Here is a 14,395-nt window from a genome sequence, read left to right on the forward strand (position 1 = left end):
CTACAACAAAACATGTTAACCTCTCACCATTACCAATAACAGAGGCTACAACAAAACATGCTAACCTCTCACCATTACCAATAACAGAGGCTACAACAAAACATGCTAACCTCTCACCATTACCAATAACAGAGGATACAACAGAACATGCTAACCTCTCACCATTACCAATAACAGAGACTACAACAAAACATGTTAACCTCTCACCATTACCAATAACAGAGGCTACAACAAAACATGCTAACCTCTCACCATTACCAATAACAGAGGCTACAACAAAACATGCTAACCTCTCACCATTACCAATAACAGAGGCTACAACAAAACATACTAACCTCTCAACATTACCAATAACAGAGGGGGTTTGATCTTTGTTAGTAGAATCACAAGCCTCACTGCAGGTGTCAGGAATCCCGCTTCCTGAGTCTGTTTCTGCCTGAGCTGACTGTTTTCTGTTTGGTGTCTAAGGGTGCGTTCAGAAACCTATCTGGTTGCCAGGCGACGAAGTTAGGCGGGAGATCTAGTGATTACCCTACACCTGCATCTCATCAACCTTCTGCACACCTGGTCCTGATCATCACCTCTTCATAAGCCCTGAGCTGACATCTATTCCCTGCTGGATCGTTAGCAACGAACAGCCTCATGTTTCCTGAGCTAGTCTTGTTGTTTTGTTCTTGTTACTGGTTACTCCCCCCCCCCGTTTACTCTGTCTACAGTCATCCTCCCGGAACATTCAACTCCCTTGACTGGCCGTCGGTGGATACAGTGACTTCATTGAATCCACCCATCTACTCTCATCAACTCACCTCCGCTGCCGCTCTGTCTCCTGGATCACTCAAATTACACATCAAGACTACCAATAAATACTCACCTTCATTTTACTCACCTTGTCCTGGTCTGCTTCTGGGTTCTGTCTTAGAGAAACGTGACAGCAGGCATGGAATATGGGACAACATGCTAAACTTATGACTATTTTAATACACTATAAGTAATATGTCCGAATAATTACGACTTTTTCAAATGGGAGAACTACATGCATAAAGTACTTTCATATCTGATAATACTGACCTCAGAGTCTCCAGTTTACAGTGGGGATTCCCCAGTCCAGCAGAGAGCAGCTTCACTCCTGAATCCTTCAGGTCATTGTTACTCAGGTCCAGATCTCTCAGGTGTGAGGGGTTTGAACTGAGAACTGAGGCCAACACTTTACAGGATGTGTCTGTGAGTTTACAGCCAGTGAGTCTGCAAACACAGAAGAAATACAATGACAGACAGGTTGTATTAAAATGATACGCTTAGCTTTCTCTGTTTACGCTGTTACCCATTTACAAATAATGTGTTGGGTTTGACCTCAGAGCTGAGACCAGAGAAGCACAGCCTTCCTCTGTGACTCCACAGCCTGACAAAGAGATCATGACTTCAAACACATTGTTAATTTAGTGTAGAAGGACAATGGCAGATGCATTTGGTTAATTCTCCCAAACAACATATAGATTCTTCTTCTGTCTCCTAGAGTTGTATGGTCATATTGTTATACTAATGTGAAAATCAATGCGTTTATTCAATGTTTTCAATATAATATTAAACACATATTATAATGCATATTTTTCTTTAACCTGAATATTTCTTCCTGATGATTAGTTTTTATATGTCATTTTATGTACTCACAGAAATGCACTGGAGGCTTTGAACACTGGCAGCAGCCTCAGAAGACCTTCCTCTGATCTGGAGTATTTCTTCAGGTCAAACACATCCAGCTCCTTTTCTGAAGTCAGCAACACAAAGACCAGAGCTGACCACTGTGCAGGTGACAGGTTGGGTTCTGAGAGACTTCCTGAGCTCAGGAAGCTTTGGATCTCCTCCACTAGAGAATGGTCATTCAGTTCATTCAGACAGTGGAACAGATTGATGCTCCTCTCTGGAGAGGGATTCTCCCTGATCTTCTCCTTGATGTACTTGACTGTTTCTTCATGGCTCTGTGAGCTGCTTCTTGTCTTTGTCAGTAGACCTCGTAAGTACTTCTGATTGGACTCCAGTGAGAGGCCCAGAAGGAAGCGGAGGAAAAGGTCCAGGTTTCCCGTCTCACTTTGTAAGGCTTTATCCACAGCACTCTTGTAGAAAGTAACTTCAGGTTCGTCTTTTGTTTTCGGTTTGTCCATTAGATTCTCATTGTTGTTGATGAATGAGAGGAACACATACACAGCAGCCAGAAACTCCTGAATGCTCAGATGAACAAAGCAGTACACCTTGTCCTGGTACAGCCCACAATCCTCTTTAAAGAGCTGTGTGCACAATCCTGAGTACACTGAGGCTTCATTGACATCAATGCCAGCCTCTTTCAGGTCTTCTTCATAGAAAATCAGATTGCCCTTCACTAGCTGTTGAAAAGCCAGTTTTCCCAGTGACAGAATGCTCTCGTTATTCCAGTGTGGATCTGTCTCTTCTTTCCCAAGATACTTTTCATTCTTCTGTTTGGTATGAAACACCACAAGGTGTGTGTACATCTCAGTCAGAGTCTTGGGCATCTCTTCTCTCTTATGTTTCAGCATGTGTTCGAGGACTGTTGCAGAAATCCAACAGAAGACTGGAATGTGGCACATGATGTGGAGGCTCCTTGATGTCTTTATGTGTGAGATGATTCTGCTGGCCAGGTCCTCATCACTGAATCTCTTTCTGAAGTACTCCTCCTTCTGTGGGTCATTGAACCCTCGTACCTCTGTCACCTGGTCAACACACCCTGAAGGGATCTTATTGGCTGCTGCAGGTCGGGTAGTTATCCAGAGGAGAGCAGAGGGAAGCAGATTTCCCTTGATGAGATTTGTCAGCAGAACATCCACTGAGGTTGACTCTGTGACGTCCCAACAGATCTTGTTCTTCTGGAAGTCTAGGGGCAGTCGGCACTCATCCAGACCATCAAAGATGAACAGAACTTTGTACTTGTCGTAGTTGGAGATTCCTGATTGTTTGGTTTCCATTGAGAAGTGATTAAGAAGTTCAATCAAAGTGTGTTTGTCCCCTTTCATCAAATTCAGCTCCCGGAAAGGGAATGAAAATACAAATTGAACATCCTGATTTGCTTTTCCTTCAGCCCAGTCCAGAATGAACTTCTGCACAGAGACTGTTTTTCCAATGCCAGCGACTCCCTTTGTCAGCACAGTTCTGATACGTTTGTCTTGTCCAGTTAAGGGTTTGAAGATGTCGTTACATTTGATTGCAGTCTCTGGTCTTGCTTGTTTCCTGGTTGTTGTCTCAATCTGTCTCAGCTCATGTTCATTATTGACCTGTCCTGTTCCACCCTCTGTGATGTAGAGCTCTGTGTAGATCTTATTGAGAAGTGTTGGGTTTCCTTGTTTAGCGATCCCCTCAAATACACATTGAAACTTCTTCTTTAGATTAGATTTGAGTTCATGTTGGCAAATCACAGCAAGCTCATCTGAACGAAGAAATAACACAGAGGATATTAATATTACATCTGTTTTAATGGCTACAGTATTGTAGGACTGTTATAAAGTTTTAAAGTATAATAATTTATTATCTTAACTGACTGTATAAACGTGTAAACGTTTTCATAATGCATTACAGACTGGTGTGACTGATTATATTATTATTGGTGTTATTGATGGTATTATTAATGTTGTCTCTCTCTGTCACTCTCTCTAAATTAATCAACACAACACATCCCTGCTGCTACTTGATGAGGTCACTAGGTGTTGTGTTAAGGCTGCTTCAATATCATTGAGTTACACAGCTACTTTAGCTGTACTTTAGCTACAGCTTTTAAATGTTATAAAACAGCATTCAACATGAGGCAGACAGATCTTACATTTCTCCAGTGTGTCAGCAAGCTCCTTCTGGTTCATTTTCCTCAGGACGTGCAGTGTGATCTTCAGAGCCCCCTCTCTGGCACTGCTCTCCTGCCTCTCATCTTCAGCGTCCACCACTTCCTTATCCTGCTTCTGACTCTCAAAGCCTTCTGGGAGTTCTGGACTAAGAATCCTCTTGAACATCTTCAGCTCGTTCTTCACAAATGTCATCATTTTCTCTTCAAGCATCTGAAATAAATCATGTAAATAAGTTAAGCAAGAGAAGAAATGCTTTCTCATTAACACATTAATGAATAATTGACAGATCAACTTTACTTGAGGTAAACAAAATCAAATGTTCATAACAGGATCACATACACTGAATATAGAGTCCAGGTCTGTTTGATGACTCTGGGAAGACTGACCACTGAGAATCTCTGACTCTGATCTCTCCTGTTGGTTTCTGTGGACAAAACATGAGATTACAGTACACACACACACACACACACACACACACACACACACACACACACACACACACACACACACACACACACACACACACACACACACACACACACACACTGTTTTAGGACTATGAAAATGGACTAAAGTAGGAGAAATGACTAGAGACAGTGTTGTTTAACACACTGACCATGACCCATGAGTTCTTCTTACCTTTGTTCAGTAGAAAAGTCTCCCTCTCTAAAGTATATAGGTTCACCCATAGACTTGTCACTCTTCATGGACACACAGCTGGGAACAGGGGAGGCTGGTCTCTCCTGCTTGATTGGTCTTCAACACAACAGAGACAAACATTACATCTCTCATCTACTCTGATCTCAGATGGGGAACATAAGAAGAGTTCCAAAACGCAACATATCACTTTACAGAAATGAGCTTTTATTGTTTAAAGAAATTATGTATTAATTATTACATCTCTCACAGACAAGGATTTGTTTAAAATCTATCACTTGATGGTTTCATTTCAGAGAGACAAAAATCTTTTTTTTATGCAAAATGCTATATATCTCCCTCACTCTCAAATGTGACCGACCGGCTCAATTTGGTCATTAACTAAATAACTACATATATAGTGATTTTGGTTTATGTCAGTTTAATTGTTTGTTATGTATAAGTTGTTATTTTATGATTGTAAGTGATAAAATTAACTAGTAATTCTCAGTAATTACTACTTTAGTAAGGAATAACACATTTTTTCAGCACTACTGCAGTTGCTAAATAATTCCAATAGATGGGAACATAAGACCACAATGACATTTCAGAATATTAGTTTAGTTTTCTCCCTGGATACACCACCACTCCCCGCGCTTCCTGCAGAACCCCTGCAGTACCTCCGCAGACCCCGGATTGAGAACCCCTGATTTAGCAGATGCTCTTATCCAGAGAGATTTACAGTAAGTGCATTCACCTTAAGATAGCTATTTATTTAGGAAATAAACTTAGTTAATTATTCATAAAATTGTCATCTTACCTCTTAGCTTTGGTGTTATGTCCGCCAGAGAGATGCATTTTGGAGGCAGGGCCCCCCTTCTCTCTCTCGCCAGAGAGACTCATTTTAGAGGCAGGGCCCCCCTCCTCTCTCTCCCCAGAGAGACTCATTTTAGAGAACTGACCCCTAAACAGAGATCCAACATGTTGGTTGTGGTTAACACAGTGACGTCCTAAACAGAGATCCAGCATGTTGGTTGTGGTTAACACAGTGACAACTAAACAGAGATCCAGCATGTTGGTTAACACAGTGACAACTAAACAGAGATCCAGCATGTTGGTTGTGGTTAACACAGTGACAACTAAACAGAGATCCAGCATGTTGGTTGTGGTTAACACAGTGACAACTAAACAGAGATCCAGCATGTTGGTTGTGGTTAACACAGTAACAACTAAACAGAGATCCAGCATGTTGGTTGTGGTTAACACAGTAACAACTAAACAGAGATCCAGCATGTTGGTTGTGGTTAACACAGTGACAACTAAACAGAGATCCAGCATGTTGGTTGTGGTTAACACAGTGACAACTAAACAGAGATCCAGCATGTTGGTTGTGGTTAACACAGTGACTAATTCTTGAATGTCAATTGTTCTCATTCATTCATTATCTCTTTGAGAAATATATTTTTAACAACTTTCTCTTTTACTTCACTACATTCATGAAGAAAATGATGTACTTTTTACTCCATACATTTTCCCTGACACCCAAAAGTACTCGTTACATGTTGAATGCTTAGCAGGACAGAAAACGGTCCAATTTGAACACTTATCAAGAGAACATCCCTACTGCCTCTGATCTGGAGGACTCACTAAACAGAGAACATCCCTGGTCATCCCTACTGCCTCTGATCTGGAGGACTCACTAAACAGAGAACATCCCTGGTCATCCCTACTGCCTCTGATCTGGAGGACTCACTAAACAGAGAACATCCCTGGTCATCCCTACTGCCTCTGATCTGGAGGACTCACTAAACAGAGAACATCCCTGGTCATTACTGCCTCTGACCTGGAGGACTCACTAAACACAAATGCTTCATTTTTAAATGATGTCTGAGTGTTGGAGTGTGACCCTGGCTATCCGTAAATTAAAATAACAAGAAAATTGTGCCGTCTGGTTTGCTTAATAAAATGATTTTTAAATGATCACTACTTTACTTTTACTTTTGATGCTTAAGTATATTTTAGCAATTACATTTACTTTTGATACTTAATTATATTTTAAACCAAATACTTTTAGACTTCTACTGAAGAAGTATTTTACTGGGTGACTTTCACTTTTAATTGAGTCATTTTCTATTAAGGTATCTTTACTTTAACTCCAGTATGAGAATTGAGTACTTTTTCCACCACTGTTCTAACGTTCTAGAGACATATGAGCCACAGTTTCAACAGACATTTTGTAACTGCGTGGGCTACAAAGTTACTTTCAGTTTCATATAAGGAAATAAAGTAACGGTCACTGGGTGAATTCGTTTTGCATTGCCCGGCTCCCCGGGTGCGCAGAGTTTACGCATTTTAGACCATTCCATTGTTCCTTAACATTAAACTCCACTCACCTGTAGCACCGGGCCATGCAAAACGAACTTCCCACTGTCGCAGGGCACTGAGACACAGAGTTCTAAACCCAGAGTTCTAAACCCAGACGCGTTTCTTCTCTTACATTATTTTAGATAAACATATAATTTACTCTAAACCAAGTTTAGCTGTGTTTTTTTCCTCCAAAATGTGAGTTACTGTAGGACTTTAATAATTGTTAACAGGCCTACAAACCCAAAAGGTTTTAATTTGAGAATGTTCATTTGTATGCCTCAAATATTAAACTGTCTTAAAATATTTAATGATTAGTTGAATCAGGTGTGTAAGTGCTGGTAAGAACAAAAGGATTGAGAAACCCTGAGATAAACATAAAACCATATAATGTAAAAGCTCCTCCACCATCTTTACCAGACGTTTTACTGATAACATGTAGACCTACTGATTAGTTTCCACTTTGAAAACTGCTGTCTGTCAGCAACTCAGCTCAAGTAGCAGTTCTACTAACTAGTAATATCTCATTCCAGGTATTCATTCTCTTACTCTGTCCTTTAGAATAGATTATTGTTCAGAAATACTTACTTTATTTTTCAATAATCTCCATATAGTGTTTTCTGCTCTGTCGTCTCAAAATGGATCCTGTACAAAAGAACAACTTTACTTTCTGTTTCAATCAGCCATCTCCCCACCCTGATAATAAAGTTTTTTATTGGTATCTTCCACTAGAGGGCAGTAAACACCTGCTGTTCGGTTTCATACAGGCAGTGTCCCAGAGTTGGATTGCTGATCTAGAATCAGGTCCCCCCTCTCCATGTAATCTGATTCATTATGATATAGGATCAGGTCCCCCCTCTCCATGTAATCTGACTCATTATGATATAGGATCAGGTCCCCCCTCTCCATGTAATCTGACTCATTATTATCTAGGATCAGGTCCCCCCCTCTCCATGTAATCTGATTCATTATGATCTAGGATCAGGTCCCCCCTCTCCATGTAATCTGATTCATTGTGATCTAGGATCAGGTCCCTCCTCTCCATGTAATCTGATTCATTATGATCTAGGATCAGGTCCACCCTCTCCATGTAATCTGATTCATTATGATCTAGGATCAGGTCCCCCCTCTCCATGTAATCTGATTCATTATGATCTAGGATCAGGTCCCCCCCTCTCCATGTAATCTGATTCATTATGATCTAGGATCAGGTTCCCCCTCTCCATGTAATCTGATTCATTATGATATAGGATCTTTTTTTTCACCTTTATTTAACCAGGTGGCCAGTTGAGAACAAGTTCTCATTTACAACTGCGACCTGGCCAAGATAAAGCAAAGCAGTGCGACAGATACAACAACACAGAGTTACATGGAATAAACAAGCGTACAGTCAACACAAAAGAAAAAAGAAAGTCTATATACAGTGTGTGCAAATGGCTTGAGGAGGTAAGGCAATAAATAGGCCGTAGTAGCAAAGTAATCACAATTTAGCAGATTAACACTGGAGTGATAGATGAGCAGATGATGATGTGTAAGTAGAGATACTGGAGTGCAAAAGAGCAGCAAAGTAAATAAAAACAATATGGGGATGAGGTAGGTAGATTGGGTGGGATATTTACAGATGGACTATGTACAGCTGCAGCGATCGGTTAGCTGCTCAGATAGCTGATGTGTAAAGTTAGTGAGGGAGATATGAGTCTCCAACCAGTGATTTTTGCAATTCGTTCCATTCACTGGCAGCAGAGAACTGGAAGGAAATGCGGCCAAAGGAGGTGTTGGCTTTGGGGATGACCAGTGAGATGTACCTGCTGGAGCGCGTGCTACTGGTGGGTGTTGTTATCGTGACCAGTGAGCTGAGATAAGGCGGAGCTTTACCTAGCATAGACTTGTAGATGACCTGGAGCCAGTGGGTCTGGCGACGAATATGTAGCGAGGGCCAGCCGACTAAAATGACCTGGGTTGCAATCATGAAAAAAAACGACCCGGCCTTCATCGTTTGACATTGAGAACATTGGGAGAGATGAGAGCTGACGTTTTAGTAAATGTGCAGATTACGTATCTCAGTCACAGACAAGAAGCTCAATTAAGACATTATCTTCACCACTGGGACTGGGGACAACAGGACCACCGGCCAAATAATACAGTTCAACACTTCCACACTACCACAGTGAGTAGAATCAGGCTTCTGATCACAGAAAACGTGCAGAATTATTAACCTGTATTTTCACGGCTGGATAAAAAACGTACCCGATTTAATCTGGTTACTACTCCTGCCCAGTAACTAGAATATGCATATAATTATTGGCTTTGGATAGAAAACACCCTAAAGTTTCTAAAACTGTTTGAATGGTGTCTGTGAGTATAACAGAACTCATATGGCAGGCAAAAACCTGAGAAGATTTCATGCAGGAAGTGGCATGTCTGACAATGTGTCGTTCTTCTTGTCTCTGTTTATTGAAGAGTGAGGATCTTAGCTGTCCCGTGACACTTCCTACGGCTGCCATAGGTTCTCAGAAGGCGGCAAAACGCTGAATCGTGGCTTTGCAGGCTCTGGCTGAAACAAAGTAGCGCGTTTGGGTAGTGGCTGGTTACAGTACTGTGAGACTCAGGCTCGTGCCCGCGTCGACCGAAAGCTTTGTTTTCTTTCCTCTGTTTAGCTAAATGGACATTCCCGGTCGGAATATTATCGCTTTTTTACGAGAAAAATGGCATAAAAATGGATTTTAAACAGCGGTTGACATGCTTCGAAGTACGGTAATGGAATATTTAGATTTTTTTTGTCACGAATTGCGCCATGCGCGCGACCCTGATTTACAATTTCTGATAGTGTCTGGGACGCACGAACAAAACGCCGCTATTCGGATATAACGATGGATTATTTTGGACCAAACCAACATTTGTTATTGAAGTAGCAGTCCTGGGAGTGCATTCTGACGAAGACAACAAAAGGTAATCAAACTTTTATAATAGTAAATCTGATATTGGTGAGTGCTAAACTTGCCGGGTGTCTAAATAGCTAGCCCGTGATGGCTGGGCTATGTACTTAGAATATTGCAAAATGTGCTTTCACCAAAAAGCTATTTTAAAATCGGACATATCGAGTGCATAGAGGAGTTCTGTATCTATAATTCTTAAAATAATTGTTATGCTTTTTGTGAACGTTTATCGTGAGTAATTTAGTAAATTGTTAGCAAATTCCCCGGAAGTTTGCGGGGGGTATGCTAGTTCTGAACGTCACATGCTAATGTAAAAAGCTGTTTTTTGATATAAATATGAACTTGATTGAAAAAAGCATGCATGTATTGTATAACATAATGTCCTAGGTGTGTCATCTGATGAAGATCATCAAAGGTTAGTGCTGCATTTAGCTGTCTTCTTGGTTTTTGTGACATTATATGCTAGCTTGAAAAATGGGTGTCTGATTATTTCTGGCTGGGTACTCTGCTGACATAATCTAATGTTTTGCTTTCGCTGTAAAGCCTTTTTGAAATCGGACAGTGTGGTTAGATAAAGGAGAGTCTTGTCTTTAAAATGCTGTGAAATAGTCATATGTTTGAAAAATTGAAGTTTTTGTATTTTTGAGGAATATGTAATTCGTGCCACGCCTATCATTGGATATTGGAGCAGGTGTTCCGCTTGCGGAACGTCTAGATGTAACAGGTTAATGATGAATTGTATTAGACGTTATTAGACATTTCTGTTGTTGAGGAGGATGGGAGACCCACAGTATAGGTGCGTAACGCACAGAGACGTCAAAAATGTGTTTCAAAAATCGTCGAAGAGTAATTATTTTAACCTAAAGCATTTAATAAAGACACTTATAGTACAATATTATGGGGAATAGGAATGAGAGGGCTACTTACTTATGATTTATTATTGGAGAATACCACAACAACATTACATGTTGGACTGTACACATTAATATGATTTATTATATACCACAACAACATTACATGTTGGACTGAACACATTAATATGATTTATTATATACCACAACAACATTACATGTTGGACTGTACACATTAATATGATTTATTATATACCACAACAACATTACATGTTGGACTGTACACATTAATATGATTTATTATATACCACAACAACATTACATGTTGGACTGAACACATTAATATGATTTATTATATACCACAACAACATTACATGTTGGACTGTACACATTAATATGATTTATTATATACCACAACAACATTACATGTTGGACTGAACACATTAATATGATTTATTATATACCACAACAACATTACATGTTGGACTGAACACATTAATATGATTTATTATATACCACAACAACATTACATGTTGGACTGTACACATTAATATGATTTATTATATACCACAACAACATTACATGTTGGACTGTACACATTAATATGATTTATTATATACTACAACAACATTACATGTTGGACTGAACACATTAATATGATTTATTATATACCACAACAACATTTCATGTTGGACTGTACACATTAATATGATTTATTATATACTACAACAACATTACATGTTGGACTGAACACATTAATATGATTTATTATTGGAGAATACCACAACAACATTACATGTTGGACTGAACACATTAATATGATTTATTATATACCACAACAACATTACATGTTGGACTGAACACATTAATATGATTTATTATATACCACAACAACATTACATGTTGGACTGTACACATTAATATGATTTATTATATACCACAACAACATTACATGTTGGACTGTACACATTAATATGATTTATTATATACTACAACAACATTACATGTTGGACTGAACACATTAATATGATTTATTATATACCACAACAACATTTCATGTTGGACTGTACACATTAATATGATTTATTATATACTACAACAACATTACATGTTGGACTGAACACATTAATATGATTTATTATTGGAGAATACCACAACAACATTACATGTTGGACTGAACACATTAATATGATTTATTATATACCACAACAACATTACATGTTGGACTGTACACATCAATATGATGTATTATATACCACAACAACATTTCATGTTGGACTGAACACATTAATATGATTTATTATATACCACAACAACATTTCATGTTGGACTGAACAAATTAATGTTATTTATTATATACCACAACAACATTTCATGTTGGACTGAACACACTAATGTTATTTATTATATACCACAACAACATTACATGTTGGACTGTACACATTAATATGATTTATTATTGGAGAATACCACAACAACATTTCATGTTGGACTGTACAAATTAATGTTATTTATTATATACCACAACAACATTTCATGTTGGACTGAACACATTAATATGATTTATTATATACCACAACAACATTACATGTTGGACTGAACAAATTAATGTTATTTATTATATACCACAACAACATTTCATGTTGGACTGTACACATTAATATGATTTATTATATACCACAACAACATTACATGTTGGACTGTACAAATTAATATGATTTATTATATACCACAACAACATTACATGTTGGACTGTACACATTAATATGATTTATTAAAAACAAAGGAGGACAAAGGCACTCTTCATATAATTAATTAAAATGCCTTTATCTGTATGTTATGTTCAATAGAAACAAAGTTTTTAAAAATCCTACGCGTTTCGGCTGCATGGCCTTCGTCAGGGAGTACAAAGAATAATACAATGACTTCTTTTGAACAGCTTTTCCAATTAGCCCTAATTTGAAGAGGGAGTGGTTACACAATGAATTGGACACACCTAGAGACGCCTTCAAGACCTCTTAGCGGAACACAAGTACGCTATACGGGTAGGCAATGAAGACTACCCCATGGCAAGGCACTACAAGTCCTTACACCATGGCAACCCTGCCTCCCTACAAGCTATGGGTATTGATCACATTCCGGCCTCTATTAGAAAAGGGGACCGTCTTAAACAGTTAAACCAAAGGGAAAGTTTTTGGATTTACAAACTACAGGCCACTAAATACCCTGGTTTACATGAAGATATGGATTTACAAACTACAGGCCACTAAATACCCTGGTTTACATGAAGATATGGATTTACAAACTACAAGCCACTAAATACCCTGGTTTACATGAAGATATGGATTTACAAACTACAGGCCACTAAATACCCTGGTTTACATGAAGATATGGATTTACAAACTACAGGCCACTAAATACCCTGGTTTACATGAAGATATGGATTTACAAACTACAGGCCACTAAATACCCTGGTTTACATGAAGATATGGATTTACAAACTACAGGCCACTAAATACCCTGGTTTACATGAAGATATGGATTTACAAACTACAGGCCACTAAATACCCTGGTTTACATGAAGATATGGATTTACAAACTACAGGCCACTAAATACCCTGGTTTACATGAAGATATGGATTTACAAACTACAGGCCACTAAATACCCTGGTTTACATGAAGATATGGATTTACAAACTACAGGCCACTAAATACCCTGGTTTACATGAAGATATGGATTTACAAACTACAGGCCACTAAATACCCTGGTTTACATGAAGATATGGATTTACAAACTACAGGCCACTAAATACCCTGGTTTACATGAAGATATGGATTTACAAACTACAGGCCACTAAATACCCTGGTTTACATGAAGATATGGATTTACAAACTACAGGCCACTAAATACCCTGGTTTACATGAAGATATGGATTTACAAACTACAGGCCACTAAATACCCTGGTTTACATGAAGATATGGATTTACAAACTACAAGCCACTAAATACCCTGGTTTACATGAAGATATGGATTTACAAACTACAGGCCACTAAATACCCTGGTTTACATGAAGATATGGATTTACAAACTACAGGCCACTAAATACCCTGGTTTACATGAAGATATGGATTTACAAACTACAGGCCACTAAATACCCTGGTTTACATGAAGATATGGATTTACAAACTACAGGCCACTAAATACCCTGGTTTACATGAAGATATGGATTTACAAACTACAAGCCACTAAATACCCTGGTTTACATGAAGATATGGATTTACAAACTACAGGCCACTAAATACCCTGGTTTACATGAAGATATGGATTTACAAACTACAGGCCACTAAATACCCTGGTTTACATGAAGATATGGATTTACAAACTACAGGCCACTAAATACCCTGGTTTACATGAAGATATGGATTTACAAACTACAGGCCACTAAATACCCTGGTTTACATGAAGATATGGATTTACAAACTACAGGCCACTAAATACCCTGGTTTACATGAAGATATGGATTTACAAACTACAGGCCACTAAATACCCTGGTTTACATGAAGATATGGATTTACAAACTACAGGCCACTAAATACCCTGGTTTACATGAAGATATGGATTTACAAACTACAAGCCACTAAATACCCTGGTTTACATGAAGATATGGATTTACAAACTACAGGCCACTAAATACCCTGGTTTACATGAAGATATGGATTTACAAACTACAGGCCACTAAATACCCTGGTTTACATGAAGATATGG

The 14,395-nt window shown here is 38.7% G+C and overlaps 1 protein-coding gene across 1 annotated transcript; it reads right to left on the reverse strand.

Annotated features, from left to right (window-relative positions):
* Positions 1-267: 267 nt before the first annotated feature.
* On the reverse strand, positions 268-3,431 carry LOC145867203 (NLR family CARD domain-containing protein 3-like). Its single transcript, XM_082971255.1, has 2 exons — positions 1,669-3,431; positions 268-1,242 (listed from the first exon to the last, which is right to left on the reverse strand). The coding sequence occupies exons 1-2, from the start codon at positions 3,021-3,023 to the stop codon at positions 1,017-1,019; spliced, it is 1,581 nt and encodes a 526-aa protein (XP_082827381.1). The 5' UTR covers positions 3,024-3,431; the 3' UTR covers positions 268-1,016.
* Positions 3,432-14,395: the final 10,964 nt, after the last annotated feature.

This window comes from Salmo salar, unplaced genomic scaffold, assembly GCF_965601325.2.
Source record: "Salmo salar unplaced genomic scaffold, fSalSal1 ptg000221l, whole genome shotgun sequence".
NCBI lineage: Eukaryota > Metazoa > Chordata > Actinopteri > Salmoniformes > Salmonidae > Salmo > Salmo salar.

Bases quoted from the DNA above. Each gene is read 5' to 3' on its own strand.
- LOC145867203 (XM_082971255.1), bottom strand. From the start codon at position 3,023: ATGAAAGGGGACAAACACACTTTGATTGAACTTCTTAATCACTTCTCA. The intron at 1,243-1,668 runs GTGAGTACATAA...CTGTGTTTGCAG, and splicing joins AAAGCCTCCAGTGCATTTCT to ACTCACTGGCTGTAAACTCA.